Below are 24,722 nucleotides of genomic sequence, written 5' to 3' on the forward strand. Positions count from 1 at the left end.
GTGGTGCATGTGTGCAATGAGCTGCAAGAGAGGGAACGAGAAGCTGGTACAATTTCAACATTTAAAAGCCATCTGAATGGGAGAATGATTCGGAAGAGTTTAGAGGGATATGGGCCAAATCCTGGCAAATGGGACTACGTTTATTTCGGATATCGAGTCAGCATGAACAAGTTGGACCAAACGGTCTGTTTCAGTGCTGTCTGTCTCTGACTGTTATTCTCTCTTGCTCCACAGTGCAGACCCTGAACCGCAAGATTATCTTGGAGTCCTCCGAGGCAGAGAGTGGGGCTTGCTGCCTCGACACCTCCTGGGGCTCCTCGGCGACATTGACCCGATTGTCTGCAGTAAGAGTAGGTTTTGCACGGGTTTCTGGAGTTTGAACAGTTTTGCCCAACTCTCTCTCACCTTCTGAACACTTTTCAGGACAAAGAACTTCTTGATGTTCCCTTTGACTGCCTCCCACCAAGTGCAAAAAGGGTCTTCATCGTTCTCCAACCTGTGTGCTCTCTTTTGAGCTTCTAAATGATTTTTCTGGGGTCAACAGTTTCACATTCAGCTTCCATGTGCCCTTGCCAGCCCGCTGGCCATCCTGTAGGTGACAGTCAGCCAGCAGGAGGCAGTAGTCAGAGAAGAACAACGGCTTGACTTCAATGGATATGATCGAGGACGTGTGGGCGCAAACAGGAAATCTATCCAATGGGTGTATAGACCCGTCTGGCTATGACCAGGCGTTTCTCCTCTATGCTCAGTCTGCAGGGGTGCTGAAGATGTTATGCAGCTTGGCAACTTCAACCGTTTCCATCAGAAATCTGGACGTCGAGTCCAGTTCACTGTCATACCCTCCATATTGTTCATTCGTGCCGATGATGCAGCTCCAGTCTCTGGCCAGAATGACTGGCCTGGACATGACCAGCAGCAGTGGAAGCAGGACGGCCAACCCCTCACTCTTTCCCAGTGGGGTGTCCATGTTAATTACTCCGGGAAGCGTTTCTATATGAGCCTGGCCTGATCTGCACATCTCCCAGAAACTATATGGGAACTGTAAACAGTCTTAAAGTGAGCCCGATTGATTCACCCTCCTATCAGTAACTTGCCAATGATTATTGCCTGTTTCACAATCAGTCTAGTCTGATCTTCTGTTCCTCTGAGTGAACCCTTTCTGTCCTCTTCCATTCAGCCCGTGCCTTTGAGAATACAGCCAGATTCCCCTTCAGGCTGCATTTCATTCTCCTCACTGTCTCGGTGCTGCCACATACATCACCTGTCTCTCCATTTCCCTCTGTAATAATTCTTGTGAAACCCATCCCCCTCCCCGCCCCACCTTCCAGCTGCAATGTTGGAATATCACCACATTGGGCATTGCCATTAGTGCTCCAGCTCATTCATATTTCTTCACAAAACAGAAACACAACTCATCAACAAGAGTAAGTGGGAGGCAAATGAGATACATCATACATCTAAAAGCAGTTTGTTGTTCAAAAGTGGAACTAACTTTAATTTGTATGCGTATAATAGAATCAGGAAGAATAATACATATATAGCATGCAAATCATTTCACTGAACACATTTGTGCAAATAAATGATATCTCTGCAGTTCAACCAATTCCAACAGCATAACATTAGAGACAGAGCATTTGGAAATGATACAGAAATTTCAGATACTAGTGATTTAAAGAGGAGTACAGATTAAGATCGGGGAAACTGAACATGGTGTACACACAAAAATCCATTTCGCAATTGGAATGCCTCATTCAGGCAATTACATCTCTCTCCCTCAGTCTCAAATGGTCTTCTTCCCATTCGATTTTCTTCCACTCTCTGGGCCACCCCCAATAAGCAGTTCCCTTCCCTCCCCAGTTTAGCCTCATGCCTTCCTTTGCACTGGTTTGTAATGGTACCTTTCTAGTACGTGTTTGATTTTCGATGAACACACCGCACTGGTTTGTGACCAGGTCGGCCAGTTGAACCTCACAGAATATGAGTTGCCTGATTGGTCCATATTAACAGCCCAAATCAGGGAGCCCTGGCTGACAGATAAGAAGTGTGAGGGTCAGAGATGCTGACACCCTGGCAACTATCTCTGAATGAGGCAGTGCTAAAGTTGAAGACAGTTCATTTGTAAATAAAAGTTGAATTGGAGATCGACACTGGCCTCCGTGTATTTAAAATACATCTCCAGCACTGGGTTTGAATATTATTGTTATCCTTTTGTTAACAAACATCTCTGTGTGCAGTGATCAGCAGGGTTATAACATGGAGATGTGGGAACAGGATTGTTTAGATTCCCTACAGTGTGGAAACAGGCCCTTTGGCCCAACAAGTGCACACCAAACCTTGGAGCATCCCACCCAGACCCACGCCCCTGAACACTATGGGCAATTTAGCATGGCCAATCCACCTAGCATGCACCTCTTTGGACTGTGGGAGGAGACCGTAGCACCTGGAGGAAACCCACGCAGACACAGGGACAAGGTGCAAATTCCACACAAACAGTTGCCTGAGGCTGGAATTGAACCTGAGTCCCCAGTGCTGTGAAGCTGCAGTGCTAACCACTGAGCCACCGTGCCGCCCCATATCGTGTTGCTTTTGCACAAACTTTGACAAAGAGGAAAGGCCACTGATAATGGCAGATGCTGGAGAATCCAAAATAACAAAGTGTGGAGCTGGATGAACACAGCAGGCCAAGCAGCATCTCAGGAGCACAAAAGCTGACATTTCAGGCCTAGACCCTTCATCAGAGAGGGGGATGGGAGAGGGAAGTGGAATAAATCGGGAGAGGGGGGGATGCGGACCGAAGATGGAGAGAAAACAAGATAGGTAGAGAGGAGAGTACAGGTGAGGAGGGACGGAGGGGATAGGTCAGTCCAGGGAAGACGGACAAGTCAAGGAGGCAGGATGAGGTGGTAGGTAGGAAATGGAGGTGTGGCTTGAGGTGGGAGGAAGGGATGGGTGAGAGGAACAACAGGTTAGGGAGGCGGAGACAGGCTGGGCTGGTTTTGTGATGCAGTAGTGGGAGGGGAAGAACTGGGCTGGTTTTGGGATGCAGTTGGGGAGGGGGAGATTTTGAAGCTTGTGAAGTCCACATTGATACCATTGGGTTGCAGGGTTCCCAAGCGGATGAGGAGTTGCTGTCCTTGCAACCTTCGGGTGGCATTATTGTGGCAGTGCAGGAGGCCCATGATGGACATGTCGTCTAAGGAATGGGAGGGGGAGTTAAAATGGTTCGCGACTGGGAGGTGCAGTTGTTTGTTGCGAACCGAGCGGAGGTGTTCTGCAAAGCGGTCCCCAAGCCTCCGCTTGGTTTCCTCAATGCAGAGCGGGTCAGGAGTGAGGGGGCAGGTCACTGTGAGGGGGGTCAGGACTGCAGGCGCAACTCACTGTGAGCGGGTCAGCACGGAGGGGTAGGTCGCTGTGAGGGGGTCAGGACAGAGGGGGGAGGTCGCTGTGAGCAGATCAAGACTGAGGTGGCAAGTCGCTGTGAGTGGGTGAGGACTGAGGGAGCAAGTTGCTGTGAGCGGATGAGGACTGCAGAGAGAAGTCGCTGTGAGCGGGTCAGGACTGCAGAGAGAAGTCGCTGTGAGCTGGTCAGGACTGCAGAGAGAAGTCGCTGTGAGCCGGGCAGGACTGCAGGGGCGAGTCAGTGTGAGCGGTTCAGGACTGCAGGGGCAGGTCGCTGCGAGTGGGTCAGAACGGAGGGGACAATTCGCTGCAAGCGGGTCAGGACAGAGGGGGCAAGTCGCTGACAGCATCTCACTGAGGCACGGCATCCCATTTCACTCGGTCACGGCATCCCACTTCACTCGGTCACGGCATCCCACTTCACTCGGTCACGGCATCCCACTTCACTCGGTCACTGCATCCCATTTCACTCAGTCACTGCATCCATGCTGCGTGGTCCATGCTATGTATAAATGTGGCATAAAGTCCTTACTTGGATGTTCATTTCCTCTTGTAATAACATGTGGCATCATTAGCATCCTTAATCACTTGCATTTAATCGGAAAGCCTGGTACAAACACCAGATAACATGACAGTCCTAACAGAAGGCATTTTCCAATGCTTTAAACATATAGTCATGTGTGTCTCAGTGAATAAAAATCCTCCTCATTTTACCCCAATTATATCTCATAATAAAGGGAGTATGTCTGAAAGTCGTCTCATCCGAAGGAAAACAGACTTGCTCCAGGAAAGCTGCTAAAATATATCAAGAAAAATATATATGAAATGATTCTAGAAATTTCGGCAACACAAAGATCAAAGGAAACAATAGTTTGATGAACACACTGTGAAGTGTTGCACTTGCACATCACATTTTGGAAAACAAACAACACTGATTTTCTACTTTATATAAAAAAATTGTTCCAAGTCTTCATTATGCAGCACTGCAGTGAACTGAAAAGGTGTCGACTTTTAACCGGCATAGAAAGCATGTGCAGATGTTAAAACAAACAAAAAAAAGCCACTTCTGTCCTAAAAAGACATTATATTACAAAAGGCCAGGGAAGTTGGAGAATGCAGCATCATGCTTCCTGCAGAGATCAAGTTTTGTCTGTGTTGTAAAAAACAAAAGAACTGTGGGCACTGTAAATCAGCAACAAAAGCAGAAGTTGCTGGAAAAGCTCAGCAGGTCTGGCAGCATCAGTGAAGAGTGAGATCTGAGGAAGGGTCACAGGACGCGAAACATTAACTCTGACATTGTCTACATCACAGTGAGTTATGTCTATTGCTTCAGCAAAATCCAACCAACTCTGAATGAAAATCAATGCTTAAGAAATATCCAAAACATCCGCTGTCCCCGTTGTGGCTTCCTCGACATTGGGGAAACGATGCAGAGGCTTGGGGACCGCTTTTCAGAACACCTACGCTCAGTTTGCAATAAACAACTGCACCTCCCAGTCACGAACCATTTCAACTCCCCCTCCCATTCCTGAGAGGACACGTCCAACCTGGGCCTCCTGCAGTGCCATAATGACGCCACCCCAAGGTTGCAGGAACAGCAACTCATATTCTGCTTGGGAACCCTGCAGCCCAATGGTATCAGTGTGGATTTCACAAGCTTCCAAATCTCCTGTCCTCCCACTGCATCCCAAAACCAGCCCAGCTCGTCTCCGCCTCCCTAACCTATTCTTCCTCTCACCCATCCCCCTCCCACCTCATGCCGCACCCCTATTTCCCCTCATCCCGCTCCCTTGAACTGTCCAGCCTCCCCAGACTGACCTATCCCCTCCCTGCCTCCCTACCCATACTCTCCTCTCCACCTATCTTCTCCTCCATCCATCTTCCATCCGCCTCCCCCTCTCTCCCTATTTATTCCAGAACCCGCACCCCCTCCCCATTTTCTGAAGAAGGTTTTCGGCCCGAAACATCAGCTTTTGTGCTCCTAAGATGCTGCTTGGCCTGCTGTCTTCATCCAGTTCCACACGGTGTTATCTCGCATTCTCCAGCATCTGCAGTTCCCATTATCTCTCCAAAACAAAGGCTGCTGTCTTTCAAAACCCAATCTCAGATTTTGCAGATAGTCTTTACCCTGAAAAAATACCAAATATGTATAAAGAGGAAAACTGGAGGTGAAACCATTCAAAAAATTTTCATTGGCACAACAAATGTTCAAACTGTAAAAGCAGGTTAAGCACCTGTATATAAGGAAACTTTAAACAGACACTTACGGCCAACAAATGTGAGAAATATCCATTTCTTGCTGGATTACCAATTTTGCTGTTGGGAAAATAGGCCTAGGCTTAGCAATGTAAATTCAAACAAGATAGCCCCCTCTCAGAACTCAACACTCACAGTCGTAGAGTTCTGTTTTCACAAGTTGGCGTATAATAGCATCAAGCACAATACACCAAATCTTGTTTGGTACCTTTTCCTTCCATAAAACTGCTTCTACTAGATGCGCACAGAATTCATTTTATACACATGTAAAAGTTTCTAACTTCGAGAGGCCAGTTCCAGCACTTTGACTTGCATCTGCTTCATCATCAAAACAGAACAAAATAAAGACCCACTCTTTGTAAGTCACGTTTTCCATTTTTAGTGACAAGGTGAAGTGCGAGAACTGCTCACTTGATGTTAAAATCTCTAAAGTATGTAACTATATATTTCAATTCTGTGAAATATGTGGAATGAGTTCGAGAGAAGGATTAATTTTCTTGTGCTGGGAGAGAGCTGGGACAGATAAAATAGGTTGAATGGCCTCCTCCCATGCTAAAAATGTCCATAACTGTTCTTGGCCTTGCTAAATTGAAGTGGCCATCCTTTCATTATGACTGTGAGACGCAGCATGTTACGATAGATGGCACAATGAAGAAATCCTTTGTTATTAATGATTTTTCAGCACTCGGCATTCTTCCGATTTCAAATGTTCGACATATACCTGTTGCACTGACTTGGTTCCAAACAGTTATAATGTGGAGGTGCTGGTGTTGGACTAGGATAGACAAAGTCAGAGCTCACATGACATCAGGTTATAATCTGACAGGTTTATTTGAAATCACACAAGCTTTCGCAGTGCAGTCCCTTCATCAGGTGCGGTCAGGGAGGAAAACACACAGACACACAATTGATAAGCAGACAGATCAAAACATCATACAACTGGTGTGAGTGGAGTGTCAGATAATAAGTCTTCATCCAGGATGTTTGTTTATTTGCAGATATTTTGTTGAAGAAACACACAACTTGTAGTTACACTCAGTGTGGTATCTTATAAATTCTTGCTTTTGAAATAAAGGTTAAAACTCTAAGACAGATTCTGAACACAAACCTCTAAACTACAAGTCAGAGTCTGACCTGAGATGTCACCTTTTGTACATTCCTGTTGCGCTGCCTGATTATCATCACAACACAGCACTGACATTGACTTTATAAATGCTTTACTTGCCTCTAACACTCTTGGTCACCTGTATAGAGTTATTATCTGACACTCCACTCACGCCAATTCTATGATCTTTTGATCTCTCTGCTTGTAAGCTGTCTCTCTCTGTGGTCACCTCACGAACTGCACCTGATGAAGGGGCTGCACTCCAAAAGCTTGTCTGATATCAAATGAACCTGTTGGACTGTAAGCTGGTGTCATGTGACTTCTGACTTCAAACACTTATAGAATGTGTTTTCAATCCTACTGTGACTTGACAATAAGTCAACTTCTTAAAATTTATAAAATGAGAATGTCAAGTGAAGTATGTCTAACCTTGAGCATTTAAAAAAGGAAATATTACAACCATAGTATAGTCAGACAGCAAAGACAGAAGGAATGATTGAATCGACTGTGTCTGACACCACACAATTAATCCCCCTGATGGAAGAAAGGTTGGCCGTGTTCTCTTTCTTCAGGAACATCCAGCTAATACCACCTTACTACTGCTTGTTTTATTCATCTGGTGTTCCATCTAATTCCTTGCAGTCTTGGTCAAACCTTCATGTAATTTATTTAAATTTTCAATGAAATAAATTTAACTTTATATTCCACAATTTTAACATTTCCTTTTAAGGTTTGAACAGTTCAGTTCGTACAGTGCACATGCTGTGTTAATAATTGGAGAACATGGTGGAAAAATCAAGATATATTGACAAGTAAACAAATGGCTAACTTCTGTTTCCTTGTCAGTAATGCCTTTTGAACAGAACATAAAGTTGCGCAACTATGTAGAGATAACAATTTAAAACTGGGAAGACCACTTTGTGGTCCCCACACCAATCTCTATTCACTACCTACTGATTGTTGCCAAGGCGGAGTAATGCAATGTAATATTACGCTTGTCTCAGCACAACCTTGGCATCTTGTTTATCCCATGATGAACGTCCAACAACACATTCATGCAATCCCTAAAGCTGTCTCTTTACATCTTTTCAATCCTGCCTACCTGTCTCTTGTCTTGGCTCATTAGCAGTGAAACCTTCATCTGGAACTACTTCACTTCTGGACCTGACAATTCCAATGCATTCCCTGTTGGAGTCCCACATTTGACCATTGAAAACTTGACGTCGTCTAAAACTCCACTGCCCGAGTCTCACCTTGAACCAAATCCTATTCTCTGTACTTTCTACCTGACTGATACTATTCACGGTAATTTTATTAAATTCTCATTTTTGTTTCCGAATCGTTCCTTGGCTATGCCTATCGCTATTTTGGTAATCTCCACCAGTCCAACCATACTTCAGGATATCTGCACTCGTCTAATTATGTCCTCTTGCCCACTCTTGATTTCAAATGGCCCACGACTAGTTGCCAAACATTTAATTGTGTCGGCTTCAAACCCAACAAGAGACTTCCTACACCTTCAGCGAGCAAACTCACATCCAGACCCTCAACCCGAGCAACAAATCTTCTCAAAACTCGCTAACTTCCCACACCTCTTAGCCTCTGTACGTTTCCTCTTTTAAGGCACTTTTTAAAACAATCCTCTTTCATCAAGCTCTTGATCGTCAGAACTAAGAACTTAATTAGGCTCAGTTGTCTTCTGGGATCGTGAATACTCCTTTCAGACGCCTTCAAAGTTTCCCTCCATTAAAGAGATTTTATAAGTGGTTGAAGTCATTGCCAAGCAGAGGGGGACGAATTGGGGAGTCACTTCAAAGAGCTATGATATGCCAAACGACCTCCTTCCACACTGGCCAACTCTGATTCTACAAAAACAAAAACGATTTTCAGACTTGGGAAGATCCCTCAAAAATGTCACAAGTAACCAGCTTATGGGCAGAGTCGAGCTGCTGAGATGATAGACCAGGATTTAGGGGTACCAGGAGTGATAATATGCTGAACATAATCAAATTTTGAGGTTGTAGAATGATGTGGTCTTCATCATTTTTGACACTTTGACCATTTTCCTTCCTTTCCACAGAACAAGTCAAATAGCAGCAGCACAATGTTGCATGGCCGCTCAAGCCTGTTCCACCGTCGATGATGATTGTGGCTGGTCTTCCACATCAATTAAACTTTTGCTCATATCTCATCCTCTGCTCAAAACATCGATCTATTCACGTGCAGTATCCCTCTCGCTAACTTAATGAGAATTCATTCCAATCACTGAACTCCTAACGCTGACCCACCCCAGGTCAAAAAATTCAGCTGAGATCAGGAACTGATCTCGCCTGTATGGCTGAGCTGGCTTTTAAAAAGTTTGCCAGTGAGAGACATTCATTAAAAAAAAATAATTGCATGGATTGCTCTCCAATCCTAAACTCTATTCAAATTCAGTTGGCTGAACGGTTGGTTTTTGATGCAGACTGATGCCATGCAGAGAGGGCTCAATTGCCATACCAGTGAGCTTACTACAAAGGGTCTTCGCCTCAACCGCTCTACTTGACTGAGGCACGGTGATCTTCAGGTTAAATCATAACCAGTTGTCTCTCTCTAAGGAGTCGCCAAATGGCGTGCTAAGACTTTACCTTTAACCCTGATAACATGGCAACAAGCAGATAACTCGGCTGATGTCACTGACTAATAGAATCCTCAATTATACTGTTATTCATGTTGTGATATCATCAGAAGGCATGCTCAACTAAGTTTTAATTTGCAAATTAAGTTAACAACCATTCAATCAATATCACTGAAGTACTCATATTACTGATCATCTCGATACAACATTGTGGTTACATCTGTTCATAAGTGAAGTGTAATGTAATTGCACTTACTGTGGTTTTATTAATGTGATCCTGCAATGAGTCAATAAGCAGGTCACCCACAGGTTGCCAATCAGTGTGGACCCCCTCAGCTGTTATCACATGAGCCTCAAGATCATCCAGAGCTTTCTGCAGTTCTTGAAGTTTCTCCAACACCTTTTCCACCTGTTTCTGCCAGTTGCTCGCACGGGTTTTCAATTGCTCCCAATTTTCCTTCACTTCTGTTGACTGTTTGCGGACAGCTTTGGCAATTCTCTGGGCTCTCTCTTCCGGGGTAGGTTCTGGAAATATGAAATGCAAATAATTTATCAACTATTCACGATTTTGATCGATAGATTTTCTTTCTAATCCCCTTTCCTTTAAAAGGTCTCTCTGGACTTTCTCCTGAAATTGGGATATATTATAAGACTGAAGCACATCAATGATAAATTCTGTAATTAGCTAGCAGGTCGTGGAGTCATTAACAGAGAATCACAGAGAAGCAATACAAAGCCAAATAAAATTCCGCAGATATTTGAAATTTGTCACGACCAAGGAAGCTTTAAAAAAGGAAAAGGATTAGTGACTAAATGGGTACAATTCTCAACAAAAGATTTGAAAAATCCTTTCAGTGTATCTTTCGTAGCTGTGAGACAAACATCCAACACAAACCAACTTTCATCTTTCAGGACTGGCAAGTTAGAATGATAAACCCAAAGTCTACCCTGCACAGTTCTCTCTAGAACTCACTTAATGAGGTTGTTCAGAGATGTAGAGATACCAAAGTGCGCAGCTGGATGAACACAGCAGGCGAAGCAGCATCTTAGGAGCACCAAAGCTTACATGTTGGGCCAAGACCTTTCATCAGAAAAGGGGGAGGGGGAGAGAGTTCTGAAATAAATAGCGAGAGAGGGGGAGGCGGATCAAAGATGGATAGAGGAGAAGTTAGGTGGAGAGGAGAAAGACAACTTAAAGAGGTGGGGATGGAGCCAGTCGAGGTGAGTGTAGGTGGGGAGGTAGGGAGGGGATAGGTCAGTCCGGGGAGGACGAACAGGTCTCGGGGGCGGGAGGAGGTTAGGAGGTAGGAAATGGGGGTGGGGTTTGAGGTTGCAGGATGGGATAGGTGGGCTGGTTTTGGATGCAGCCGAGGGGAGTGTGCAGCGGATCAGGGAGTCACCGGAGGGTGGTGGGAAAAACGTCTTTGGTGGTGGGGTCGGATTGCAGATGGCAGAAGGGTCGGAGGACGAGGCATTGAATCCGGAGGTTGGTGGGGTGGTACGTGAGGACGACGAGGACACTGTTTTGGTAGTTATTATGGGGAGCGAGTGTGAGGGATGAGGTGTGGGAAATGCGGGTGACACAGTCGAGGGCGTTTTTTACCACTCAGGAGGGGGAAGTTCCGGTCCTTGAACAACCCTCAACAGTTTCTCTTTCAATTCCTCCCACTTCCTGCAGACAAACGGGGTGGCCAGGGTAGCCACATGGGCCCAAGCGATGCCTGCCTCTTTGGAGGTTACATGGAACGCTCCCTCTTCCGTACCTACACTGGCCCTCAACCCCACCTCTTCCTCCGTTACATCGATGGCTGTATCGGCACCGCTCGTGTTCCCACAAGGGGCTCTAACAGTTCATCCGCTTCACCAACACCTTCCTCCCGAACTTGAAGTTCACCTGGGCAATCTCTGATACCTCTCTCTCCCTCCTGGACCTCTCTATTTCCAACCACTGAGAAACAAATATCCATTTCAAGTCCACCAATTCCCACAGCTACCAAGAATACACCTCCTCCCACCATATTCCCGCAACACTTGATCCCCTATTCCCCATTTCTTTGCCTCTGCATCTGCGCTCCCAGGACGAGGTATTCTATTCCCGTATATCTCAGATGTCCTCATTTTTCAAAGACCACAACTTCCACCGCTCGGTGGTTGATAATGCCCTCGACCGTGTCTCCAGCATTTCCTGCAACAAATCCCTCTCACCCCACCCCGCAACAACAACCAAAACAAAGTCTCCCTCGTCCTGACGTACCACCCCACCAACCTCCGGATACAACGCATCATCCTTCGAAACTTTCAGATTCTCTGGGAGGCTACGGAACAGGCGGCGGAGCCTTTGGCCTTGATCTTTGAGTCCTCATTGTCTACAGGTTTAGTACCAGAAGGCTGGAGGGTTGCAAATGTTGTGCCCTTGTTCAAAGAGGGCAGTAGAGATGACCCAGGTAATTATAAACCCAGTGGGCCTTACGTCTGTTGTAGGAAATGTTTTGGAAAGGATTATAAGAGATAGGATTTATAATCATCGAGCAAGCACCAATTTGATGGGAGATAGTCAACATGGATTTGTCAAGGGCAGGTCGTGTCTCACAAGCCTCATTGAGTAATTTTGGAAGGTGACCAAGCATGTGGATGAGGGTCGGGCAGTTGACGTGGTGTACGTGGACTTCAGTAAAGCCTTCGATAAGGTTCCACATGGTAGGCTATTGGAGAAAACATGGAGACATGGGATTGAGGGAGATTTAGCAGGTTGGATTAGAAACTGGCTTTGGCTCAGGCGGCAACCAGTGGTGCTTGACAGAAAATATTCAGCCTGGAGTCTGGTTACTAGTGATGTGTCTCAAGGATCTATTTTGGGACCACTGCTGTTTGTCATTTTCATAAATGACTTGGACGGAGGCATTGGTAGATGGGTTAGTAAGTTTGCAGCTGACACTAAAGTCAGTGGAGTGGTGGACAATGTGGAAGAATGTTGCAGGTTACAGGTAGACTTTGGATGAACTGCAGAATTGGGCGGAAAGGTGGCAGATGGAGTTCAATGCGGATAAATGTGAGGTGATTCACTTTGGGATGAATAATAAGAGGGCAGAATATTGGGTCAATGGAAAGATTCTTGGTAGTGTTGCTGTGCAGAGGGTGTCCATCTATGTCGATACCTGAAAATTGCCATCCAGGTTGATAGTGCTGTGAAGAAGGCTTACTGTCTTTTAGGTTTTATTGGCAGAGGGATTGAGATCCAGAGCTGTGATGTCATGCTGCAACTGTCCAAAAATCTGGTGCGGTCTCATTTGGAATATTGCGTACAGTTCTGGTCGCCCCATTACAGGAAGGATGTGGAAGCATTGGAAAAGGTGCAGAGGAGATGTTGCCTGCTCTGGAGCGAAGGTCTTCTGAAGAAAGGCTGAGGGACTTGGGTCTGTACTCATTGGAGAGAAGGTGGTTCAGAGGGGATTTAATAGAGACATACAAGATGATAAGTGGATGAGATCGGGTGGACAGTGAGGGTCTTTTTCCGAGGATGATGACATCAGCTTGTATGAGGGGGCACAGCTAAACAGTGAGGGGTATTAGATTTGAGATAGATGTCAGAGGCAGGTTCTTTACTCAGAGAGTGGTAAGGATGTGGAACCCCCTGCCTGCCAATGCAGTTAGCTCAGCCACATGAGGGGCATTTCAACAGTCCTTGGATAAGCATATGGATGATAATGGGATCGTGTCCAGGGGATGGGCTTAGATTAGTTCACTGGTCCATCCAGATCATCGCAATGGGCAAAAAAGCACACCGTTGTCTCTACTTCCCAGGAGGCTAAGGCAATTCCGTGTGTCCACAAGGGCAACTTTCACTGATGTACCACAGAAAGCATCCTATCTGGATGCATATCACAGCACGGTTCCTCTAGCAAAACAATCCCTAATTATTATGCTCCTGCCTTTCTTCTTCCAGGCAGAATTGGTTCTGCTTTGTCATAACTATATTGGGAGAAAATCCACGCTCAGTCTAAGTTAATTCTTCCAACAATTCAGATACCATGGAAGACTGAGCAATTAGTTGGTGTGTGTGTGAGAGAGAGAAAAAGAGAGAGAGAGACAAAGCCAGAGAGGTTGCGGGGGGGCGGGGGTGGAGGGAGACAGAGAGAGAGCAAGAGAGACAGCGAGAGAGCAAGAGAGCGCGAGAGAGACAGAGAGCGCGAGAGAGACAGAGAGCGCGAGAGAGACAGAGAGCGCGAGCGAGAGTGTGAGACAGAGAGAGAGACTGTGAGAGAGAGAGAGAGAGAGAGAGACAGACAGACAAACAGAATAGGCTACAGAATGTGAGAGTGTGTGAGCGCCTGCATCAGACAGTGAGAGAGATGTTGCTGAGGTGGAGATAGTCGAGTGTCGATCACCAACAATCTCTCCTGGTCCACCCAGATCGTCGCAATGGGGAAAAGCGCACACCAATGTCTCTATTTCCCCAGCAGGCTAAGGTAATTCGGTGTGTCCACAAGGTCAACTTTCATTTATGTACCAGAGAAAGCATCCTATCTGGATGCATGTCACGGCATGGTTTGGCAACAGCTCTTCCTAAGACCACAACAAACTACAGAGTCATGAACACAGCATAGTCCATCATGCAAACCAGCCTTCCATTCGTTGATTCCGCCTATACTTCCTGCTGCCTCGGGAAAGAAACTGACATAATCAAAGGCCCTTCTCACCCGCCAATTACACTCTCTTCTCCCTTTTTCTGAAGGGAAGGTGTCAACAAGTTTGTATACATGTGTGAAAAGATTCAAGAACAGCTTCTTCACCGCTGTTATTGGACATCTGAATAGGACACTGAAAAGTTTAAATCTAATTTTGATCTCGCTCTCTGTGCATCTTCTCTGTAGCTGTCACTATGTTCCATTTCACTAATGCGCCTTGTATGGTATGATCTGTCTAGACTGCATGCAGAAGAAAACTTGTCACTGTACTTGGGCACATGTGACAATGATGACTCAAATCAAATTGACTGTGTGCAAGAGAGAGGTGAGTGTATGATTGTGTTTAAGAGTGCAAAGACAGTGCAAGAAAGCGTGAGTGTGCGCATGACAGAATGTGTGTGCCAGTGACTGTGCTCAAGAGTGTGTGAAAGAGAGTTAGCACAAGAAGGGAGTGTTACAGCATGCACGAGGGAGTGAGAGTGTCACTAAGAGTGAGTGAGCTTGACAGCAAATGAATTTGCAAGCCTAAGTGCGTGAGGGTGAGATTTGTGGTAGTGTGTGTGTACTTGAGAGTAAGAGCATTGGCAAAAGATCCTGCGACAGTGCATGCAAGTGTGCCACAGAATGTGTGCAAGGCCGTGTACGACTGTGTGGCGGTATGGACTATGAATGAGTGAGAATGTGACAGAGTGTGTTTGAGAGAGACTGTGTAGAGAGAGGGAGCATGAGAGTGAGATGAGATGAGGAATTAGAAATGATGAGTGGTCAATACCTCGAGGAAAAAAAGAACAGCGTCTGAGCGTTAAGAGAAGCCACTGGATCTGATATGGAGGCTATTGTTTTGTTGATTGTACTGAATGAAAAGCAAGTGTCACCTCTCAGTGTCAGGGGACAGGAGATGTGCATTAGAGAAGGAGATATAGTCAGCCTTGTTAGAGACAGCAGACACATTGCAAATGCATAGAAACTGACATTAAAGCTTTTTTGTCAATATGTAAAGAGGTGAGACAAATATGACGAGTTAATATTGTACCTTTGCGCTCAGTAAAATCATAGAATCATGAATCAGAGAGTCCATACTGTGTGGAAACAGATCCGTCAGCCCAACATGTCCACACTGCCCCTCACAGCATCCCACCCAGACCCATCCACCTATAACTCACCTAACCTACACATCACTGAACACCTTGGGAAATTTAGCATGGCCAATCCACCGACCTTGCACATCGTTTGACTGTGGGAGCAAACTCGAGCACCCGGAGAAAACCCATGCAGGCACATGGAGAATGTGCAAACTCCACACAGAAAGTCACCAAAGGGTGGAATTGAGACAGCAGTGTTAACCAGAGCCACTGTGCTCTATATTATGGTCATTAAGCTGCAAGCATTTTTTTTTCAAGGCAAGGAAACGTACCATCGTCACATAATCCAAGTGGTTTCAATCTTCTGTCAGCTTTGAGAACTTGATCCATATCCACAAGGGCAAGGTGATGTTAATGGTGTGAGACCGGTTAGTATGCAGCAGCTCGCCATGCAAAAAATTAACGGCACTTTCATTGTTTTTTTCCTAGGGGCGTAACAGAAAGACAAGAACATGAAAAAATCCTGAAATCTTTCTCCAATTTCAATCTCCAAGGGACCATCCATTCCTCAAAAGTCATAACCAAACTGAACATGGGCCTCCTGCAGTGCCACAAATGATGCCAAACGAAGGTTGCAGGAACAGCAACTCATATTCCACTTGGGAACCCTGCAGCTCAATGGTATCAATGTGGATTTCACAAGCTTTAAAATCTCCTCTCCCCCCACTGCATCCCTGAACCAGCCCAGTTCGTCCCCGCCTCCCTAAACTGTTCTTCCTCTAACCTATCCCCTCCTCCCACCTCAAGACGCACCTCCATTTCCGACGTACTAAACTCATCCTGCCCTCTTGACCTGTCCGTCCCCCCCGGGCTGACTTATCTGCTCCCTACCTCCCCACCTATACTCTCGTCTACAGTTTCCATCCCGGCCTTTTTAAGTCACGTGTCTCCTCCCCACCGATCTTCTCCTCTGACCGTCTTCGATCCGCCTCCCCCTCGCTCCCTATTTATTTCAGAACCCCCTCCCTATTCCCCTTTTCTGATGAAGGGTCTCGACTCGAAACGTCAGCTTTTGTGCTCCTAAGATGCTGCTTGGCCTGCTGTGTTCATCCAGCTCCACATTTGGTTCTCAGAGGGAGTGGTGGAGGCTGGTAAAATTACAACATTTGAGAGGCATCTGGAAGGGGATATGAATGAGGGGGGTGAAGATGGCTATGTAGCAAACGTAGGAAAATGGGACTGGATTAATTAGGATATCTGGTTGACATGGACAAGTTGGACCAACGGGTCCATTTCCATATTCTACAGCTCGATGACTCTGACTTTATTTGGTAAGTTGGATTCAGAATGGGCTGAGTTGGCAGGAAGCAGAAGGTTATGGTTGATCCATGTTTCGTGACTGAAAGTCTGTGTCCAGTGAGGCTCTCCAGGGATTATGGTTCAAGCGCTCACTGCTGTGCTATATCAGAATGATTTAGACTTAAATGTTTCGAGGGGTGATCACTAAGTTTGTGAAACATATGAAAATCGCTGAGATGGTAACTTGTGATGAGGAGAGCCCAGGATTGCAGGGTGATGTAAACAGGCAGCTCAGATTGATTTGTGTGGCAAATGGAAATTAATCTGAACACATACGAGGTGGCGCACTTGCGAACTACACACAAGGCAAGGGAATTCACCAAAATCCATCAACAGCATTTTCCAACTCACAACCACTTCCATTTAGAGGGACAAGGGCAAAAGTAAGATAGGATTCCTGTGTGACAACCCTGCATTTCGCTCTGTCATGACATTGAGAGTACCCACAGCACAGAGGCAACAGCTGATAAAGAACTGAGCTCCCACCACCTTCTCTCTACTCGCATAATTGAATTCTGTGAACTAAATTGTAGAACTCTGTTTTTGGAACACTAATTGGGCCATCGTTATTAAATCGAAAATTATTGAAAATGCTTCAGAACTTGGAATTTGCCTGTGAAGGCAGGCTTTTGTTTTTAAAACTCTTCCATTCAAATTAAAATGCAACACACACTCACAACGCATTGCTGCAGCAGCCAGGACATTATATTTCAAATCCTGGAGTAAAAGAAGGCTCCACAACCGATTGGAATCAGCTCAATGCTGCAGCCCAATGACCCACCGGTATACTTGAATTTTTTGAAACAGCATAGCCTGGGTTAGAGACCGTTTCAAGTCTTGACAGACCACCAAAACTGCCTGCAACATCAAGTTAATGTACCTTGGCTCGTTCTAGAAATGTAACGCATCATCTTTGAATTCATTTCCGAGATGTTGACATCACTGGGCCTAGTTGCCCTCGAGAAAGTCAGGATGAGCTAGCTTCCTGAAACGCTGCAGTCAATTTTGTCTAACTAGATTCACAATCCTGTTAGGAAGTCAGTTTCATGATTTTAACCATGAAGGAACTGAGATATATTTCAGTTTCAGGATCATCAGTAGCTTGAATAGGAACATCCTGCTGATGGGTCCCCATTTACCTATCGTTCTTGTCCTTCCAGTTACCAAATATCATCGTTTAAGATGACATGGCCAATAGAAATAGGTCCTTTGACCTGATCCTCCATCCAATAGGATAATAGTTCATGTCACACTCTGCATACCCACTTTGCTGTCCTTTCACCGTCACCCTTGAACCCCCAAAACTTGCCCAGAATGCATTTATCTCAGTCCTATGCGTGCTTTCGGACTTTTCCATCATAGATATCTATTGGCCAGGAGTTCCAAAGACACTCAGCGCTCTGAAAGAAGAAATTCCTTCTTATCTCAGTTGTAAACTGGTGCATCTTTGTTTTGAGGTAATGGGAACTGCAGATGCTGGAGAAATCCAAGATAACAAAATGTGAGGCTGGATGAACACAGCAGGCGAAGCAGCATCTCAGGAGCACAGAAGCTGACGTTTTGGGCCTGGACCCTTCATCAGAGAGGGGGATGGGGTGAGGGTTTTGGAATAAATAGGGAGAGAGGGGGAGGCGGACCCAAGATGGAGAGAAAAGAAAATAGGTGGAGAGAGCATAGGTGGGGAGGTAGGGAAGGGATAGGTCAGTCCAGGGAAAACAGACAGGTCAAGGAGGTGGGATGAGGTTAGTAGGTAGATGGGGGTGCGGCTTGGGGTGGGAGGAAGGGATGGGTGAGAGGAAGAACAGGTTAGGGAGGCAGAGACTGGTTTTGGGATGCAGTGGGTGGAGGGGAAGAGCTGGGCTGGTTGTGTGGTGCAGTGGGGGGAGGGGACGAACTGGGCTGGTTTAGGGATGCGGTGCGGAAGGGGAGATTTTGAAACTGGTGAAGTCCACATTGATACCATTAGGCTGCAGGGTTCCCAGGCGGAATATGAGTTGCTGTTCCTGCAACCTTCGGGTGGCTGGCATCATTGTGGCACTGCAGGAGGCTCATGATGGACATGTCATCTAAAGAATGGGAGGGGGAGTGGAAATGGTTTGCGAGTGGGAGGTGCAGTTGTTTGTTGCGGACTGAGCGGAGGTGTTCTGCAAAGCGGTCCCCAAGCCTCCGCTTGGTTTCCCCAATGTAGAGGAAGCCACACCAGGTACAGTGGATGCAGTATACCACATTGGCAGATGTGCAGGTGAACCTCTGCTTAATGTGGAATGTCATCTTGGGGCCTGGGATAGGGGTGAGGGAGGAAGTGTGGGGGCAAGTGTAGCATTTCCTGTGGTTGCAGGGGAAGGTGCTGGGTGTGGTGGGGTTGGAGGGCAGCGTGGAGCGAACAAGGGAGTCACAGAGAGAGTGGTCTCTCCGGAAAGCAGACAGGGGTGGGGATGGAAAAATGCCTTGGGTGGTGGGGTCAGATTGTAGATGGCGCAAGTGTCGGAGGATGATGCGTTGTATCCGGAGGTTGGTGAGGTGGTGTGTGAGAACGAGGGGGATCCTCTTGGGGCGGTTGTGGCGGGGGCGCGGTGTGAGGGATGTGTTGCGGGAAATGCGGGAGACGCGGTCAAGGGCGTTCTCGACCACTGTGGGGGGTAAGTTGCGGTCCTTGAAGAACTTGGACATCTGGGATGTGCGGGAGTGGAATGCCTCGTCGTGGGAGCAGAAGCGGCGGAGGCGGAGGAATTGGGAATAGGGGATGGAATTTTTGCAGGAGGGTGGGTGGGAGGAGGTGTATTCCAGGTAGCTGTGGGAGTCGGTGGGCTTGAAATGGACATCAGTTACAAGCTGGTTGCCTGAGATGGAGGCTGAGGGGTCCAGGAAGGTGAGGGATGTGCTGGAGATGGCCCAGGTGAACCGAAGGTTGGAATGGAAGGTGTTGGTGAAGTGGATGAACTGTTCGAGCTCCTCTGGGGAGCAAGAGGCGGCGCCGATACAGTCATCAGTGTAACGGGGGATGAGGTGGGGTTCGGGGCCTGTGCAGGTGTGGAAGAGGGACTTTTCCACCTTCGGTCCACCTCCCCGTCTCTCCCTATTTATTCCAGAACCCTCACCCCATCCCCCTCTCTGATGAAGGGTCCAGGCTCCTGAGATGCTGCTGGGCCTGCTGTGTTCATCCAGCCTCACATTTCATTATCTAACATCCTGGTAAATCTCTGTTTCTCTGTCATGCCTTGTCTTTCTAAATATTTTTGAGTCAACTCCAAATTTTGCCACAGCACATTCACCTCGTTCCTCAAAGTCATGAGTAAACAAGCTCAAGACCTGTGGTTCCTTCAGTGCTACCTCATTTCTTACTGACAAGCCAACCCTGCTATCTCTGTCCATTTCTATCAGTGATAATGGGAACAGCAGATGCTGGAGAATCCAAGATAACAAAGTGTGGAGCTGTATGAACACAGCAGGCCAAGCAGCATCTCAGGAGCACAAACGCTGACGTTTACTCAAGTATAGGGGTCTCGGCCCGAAACGTCAGCTTTTGCGTTCCTGAGATGCTGCTTGGCCTGCTGTGTTCATCCAGCTCCACATTTGGTTATCTCTGACCATTTGCCTGTTCTTTCTATCGGACATGAAACATTGGATATTTAGTTCCCAACAACAATGTCTCTGTGATACCCAGAGCGATCAATCTGCACCACAAACTCATTCACTTTGTTTCATACACTCCCTGCAATTCAATACAAGATCCTCAGTTCGCCATTTTTGGCCACCGTTCCTATCTGCTGCACCTCAAGTCAGAGTCCTGACCATTTCCATACTTTTTGTCCTATTACTTGCTCTGGAAACTTTGCTGAGCACTTACCAGCTTCTAACTTTTTCCATAATTTTCCATGCAACTGAACTCACCCGCTCCACACTTTTTATTTTAACGCTCTACCCCCAAGACCTAGCTCTGTCTTTTGCCAGGATACTTGTCCCACTATGATTCTCGTCGAGCCTATGCCACCAGAACAACTCCCTCCTTCCCCATACCCATGCCAATGTCCCATGAATTCTAACACATTTCTGCCATGCCACCATTTGAACAATGCATTTACATCTTGAATTTTGTTCACACTGTGCCAAATTGCTCAGATAAGAATGCAGAGATTACTACATTTCTGGTTCTGCTTTCTCACCTCAGCGCTCATAATCCCTCAGCAGAACCTCTTTCCTCTTTCTTCCATATCAATGGTACCTGTGTGGACCACGATAGCTGGATTTCTACTCCTCCCACTTCAAGTTCCTTTGTAGCCGAGATGGAATATCCTGAACCTGGGCACCAGGCAGGCAACACAACTTTCGAGACTCTCGATCCTTATCACAACGAACAGGGTTCATTCCCCAAACTATACTACCTCTGATTATAACTACATTTCACTTTTTATCCCCTCCTGAATGTCCACCCTGTACCACAGTGCTACAGTCAGCTTACTCATCTTCCCTATACCCTGCACTCTCATCCACACACGAAGAAAGAATCTCAAAGCTGTTAGATAAGATCAAAGGCCAAGGTTCCTTCTGCACTACATCCTGGATCCTTCCACCTGCCCTGTTCTTTGTCACACTCTCACGTCCCTGGCCACTGACCGAGTTTCAGCTAGTTCATCGAAGGTGTGTGACTGCCTCCTGAAGCACAGCATTCCCTGGTAACTCTCCCCCGCATGATTTGTTGATTGGTCAAAACTAAGGTTCTAGTTCATCAACCCTGAGCTGGAGTATGGGGTCTGACCACTCCCCCGTCATGTAGGTATAAATCATCGTCCGGCCTGGCATCTCCATTTCAATTACTTCGATCTTAATTTGATTTAAAAACATTCTGGTCTTTTAGTTTGTAGCCTGTAAATATTTCTCCGACTTAGTTTCAATCTTAAAGTTCCCGATAATAGATTCTTAAACCACTAGCTATCACCAAGCAATGAGCCTGGTTCACCCTCTGGGTCCCTGATTCTGGCTTCAATTTACCCTGTTTCAAAAAAAAAATGCTTATGAACTAACAGGCAAAAAAAACAAGCAAATGGCACCTCTTACTCTCTGCACAGACATTGTTACCAAAATATACATTCACTCGAGATGTGATCTCTCCTTCCAGAACATGCAAAGCATACTGATCCCTAGCAATACACTACCTTCAAAACCTCAGCTCTCAGCTTATTACTTTTGAGTACATTCTCAAATGCTTTCTCCAAGTCCAAACACAACACATTTACTGGTTTTCCTCTATTAATTCTCCTTCCAAAACTTGCTCCAAAAACCCAAACAATTAGCCAGACATATTTTCTCTTTCATCAGGCTATGGTGATTCTGTTTGATCAGATTATGACTTTCCAAATGTCCTGCTATTATTTTCTTCATCGCTGATTGCCACATATTTCCAACAATAGATGTTAGGCTGGTTCGGTTGTAGTTATCTTCTTTTTGCCTCTCTCCTTTTTAAATAGGGATGTCACATCGGCATTTTTCCAGCCCTCAGATGCTTCTCTCGAATCTAAAACTTTTTGGGAAATTACAATCAATGCATACACCGACTCTGAAGCTCATTGTTTAGAATCTTAGAAAGTAAACCATCACGGCAAAGAGTCTAATCTGCTTTTACTCCATCAGATTGTCTACTACAACTTCTCTCATGGTACTGATGGTGTGGTAGTGATGTGTTTAATTCCTCCCTGTATTCTGTAGTAATAAGGGGATCCTTGAAGTATCTTCCACTGTAAAGACTACCCTTTTCTCATTGTCGTTGTTCCTGGATTTAAAAATTAACCTGGCCATCTCAGCCGAGCATATAATTAATGGCATGACCTCTAAAACCTTTTCTGCTAAAGTGTTCAATAGATTGCTACAACCTGAAAGAAATAATTCTTCCCCTAAATTAATAGGCAACCAATTTGAAAATGTGGCCTCTGGTCGTAAAATCTTTCACAAATGGGAGTAATCTCTACGGATATACACCATCAAGCCTCTTAAGCATCTTAAATGTTGAAAAAATAAGATTTGTTTCAATCTTATAAACTCCAATGAATGTAGTCCCACCCTGCCCAACTTTCCTCAGCATAGCAATCCCCTCTGCCATTTCCGAAATCAACCCAGTCAACATGAGGCGTACGGCCTCCGCAGCATTCACTCTGTGGCCGTACATGACTTCTAAGTTACCATCCTGCTGCTACGACTCTACTTCTATTTACGATGCAGTCCTCTGTCCATCCGAACATACTACCCTTGAACACATGGGTTCTTTTCTTTTGAGACACCTTATGAGCTGTACCTTATCAAATGCTTTGTTGAAATCTCAATGTACTACATCAACTGGTGGTCCTTCGTCAGTAATGTTTGTTTCCTTCTCAAAGCACTGTAGCAAGTTTGTCAAGTATTATTTCCCCTTTATAAAAGGATGTTAACTCTGTAGGATGTTATAGCACACTCAGTACCCTGTTATTTCATCTTTCATTGCAGGCATGAACATCTACCCAGGTTGACCTAAATTGGCAATACTGGCTTACTATTTTGTCGAAGTATCTTTGTAATAATGGTGTTATGTTCACAATCTTTCAATCCTCTGAGAATTTTCCACAATCTAAGGATTCTTGGAAGATTATCATCAGTGCCTCCATTGTGTCTGTCGCTGCATTGTTCAAGATGAGAGGATACAACTCATCATACCCCTTGGATATTTTCTCTACTGATTGGAGTCATGTTTGGAATTCTGTGCAGTGACATTCACTTTTAACAGTTTGCTAAATACGACCAGGAACAGAAATTGTCATCCAGCTGCAACTAAACTAAAGCTTTCAGCACGGAAGAAAGTCTTACAATTCATTATGAACCTCATAACTCCTGAAAAGGGCAATACAATTTGCCTCAGTCCATAAATGTTCTTTCTCCAACATCCTGAGATGCATTATCTGTATTTCTTCAAATTTACCACAGAATCTGTTTCAATCACCCTTTCAGCAACACGCATGACAACAATTCGGCATTTTTAGTCCCCCGTGCATTGTTAGATGATTATTTATTTGTGTGCCTGCTCTTTTGCTCGAATGGAGAAAGGTAAATTTCTGTTCTTTTGTCATCAGAACTATTGCCTCCTCACTCTCATCTTCCTTGTTTTATCCTGTGCTGGAATATTTAATTTGTTGACATATCTGAAATATGTTGTTGAATGGATTGGGTTTTGTAACATTGCATTCCCCATAGACCACCTACCCATCCTGTTGCTTGTTCTAACAGTTATTATCTCGCAGAGTGGAAAATGCAGTTTGAAAGCAATGGAACGTTGTCGATGAAGAACTTGATGCATAAATTGCTGCTATCTTCCAAACTACAAACTCACCTTCAATTCTTTCTCGGTCAGAGCATTATGCCGGCGCAAATGAATCGTGTTCTCAATGGGACTTCCAAAACCATGGAATTGAATTTGCATATTGATTTCTTCTTCCCTCTTCAGAAATGCAAAGTAGTATCGTGATGAAGCTTCCAAGGCGATGATTGTGTCCTTCAATGAACGGAAAAGTGACTCTTAGATTCATGGAAATATTTCACTACTTCTATAGACATGAAAGGCAAACATTCTCCCTGCATATGACCCAGTCTCATTTTATCGTATCTTTCTGATTTTACATGCCACGGGACAATCATTGCAGTGTAACAGAAATGTTGATCATGGAAATTTATCACTGTTTTCATAAATAATGGCAAATTTTCAACATCTTGCAATTGTATGAAGGCTCAGTCTCATCACACCTCGCCTGCTGCACAAAGACATTATTACACTGCTTTGAATGTTAGGACTGAAACAAAACACAATCATGACACAAATGCATCAACGCACTACTTTCAATAGGATCTGATATCCTTGCCAGGCACTGGAGGGGTTGCGGAGACTGATGCGTGGATAAAGTCGTTCCTCTGTTCAAGCAGGAAGACAGGGACTTTCCAGGAAACTACAGACTGGTGAGTGTCTCATGTCTCAAAAGTGTGGGCTAATAAGGGACAGCCAGCATGGTATTATGCGAGGCAGGTTATGTCTTACCAAGTCAGTTGAAGTTTTCAAGGAGGTGACAAGGGTGATCAATTCGGGTAGAACAGTTGATAACATATACATGGATTTTACGAAGGTTTTCAATAAGGTCCCTCATGGTATGCTCATCCAGAAGATTAAGATCCATGAGATCCATGGTGACTTGGCCTGCCCATATAAG

At 45.5% G+C, this 24,722-nt stretch overlaps 1 protein-coding gene across 3 annotated transcripts; it reads right to left on the reverse strand.

The window, feature by feature from the left end:
* Positions 1–5,194: 5,194 nt before the first annotated feature.
* Positions 5,195–23,996, reverse strand: LOC132209064 (utrophin-like). Of its 3 annotated transcripts, none has more exons than XM_059644270.1 (4): positions 23,855–23,996; positions 15,477–15,629; positions 9,634–9,902; positions 5,195–5,527 (listed from the first exon to the last, which is right to left on the reverse strand). In XM_059644270.1, exons 2-4 carry the CDS (start codon positions 15,532–15,534, stop codon positions 5,381–5,383), a joined length of 474 nt encoding a protein of 157 aa, XP_059500253.1. In that variant the 5' UTR covers positions 15,535–15,629; positions 23,855–23,996; the 3' UTR covers positions 5,195–5,380. The 3 variants fall into 3 exon arrangements, 2 of the variants coding, with proteins under 2 accessions (XP_059500253.1, XP_059500254.1); XM_059644271.1 differs by lacking the exon at positions 5,195–5,527 and adding an exon at positions 7,535–8,625; XR_009445164.1 differs by lacking the exon at positions 15,477–15,629 and having other exon boundaries at positions 5,196–5,527.
* Between the last annotated feature and the right edge of the window lie 726 nt (positions 23,997–24,722).

The sequence above is a fragment of the Stegostoma tigrinum genome, unplaced genomic scaffold, assembly GCF_030684315.1.
Source record: "Stegostoma tigrinum isolate sSteTig4 unplaced genomic scaffold, sSteTig4.hap1 scaffold_64, whole genome shotgun sequence".
In the NCBI taxonomy this organism is placed as follows: Eukaryota; Metazoa; Chordata; class Chondrichthyes; order Orectolobiformes; family Stegostomatidae; genus Stegostoma; species Stegostoma tigrinum.

Coding starts and splice junctions, on each gene's coding strand:
- LOC132209064 (XM_059644270.1), bottom strand. CDS start 15,534: ATGGATCAAGTTCTCAAAGCTGACAGAAGATTGAAACCACTTGGATTA. Junction 9,903..15,476: donor ACTTGGATTATGTGACGATG/GTACGTTTCCTT, acceptor TCATATTTCCAG/AACCTACCCCGGAAGAGAGA. Junction 5,528..9,633: donor ATCACATTAATAAAACCACA/GTAAGTGCAATT, acceptor GTATTTTTTCAG/GGTAAAGACTATCTGCAAAA.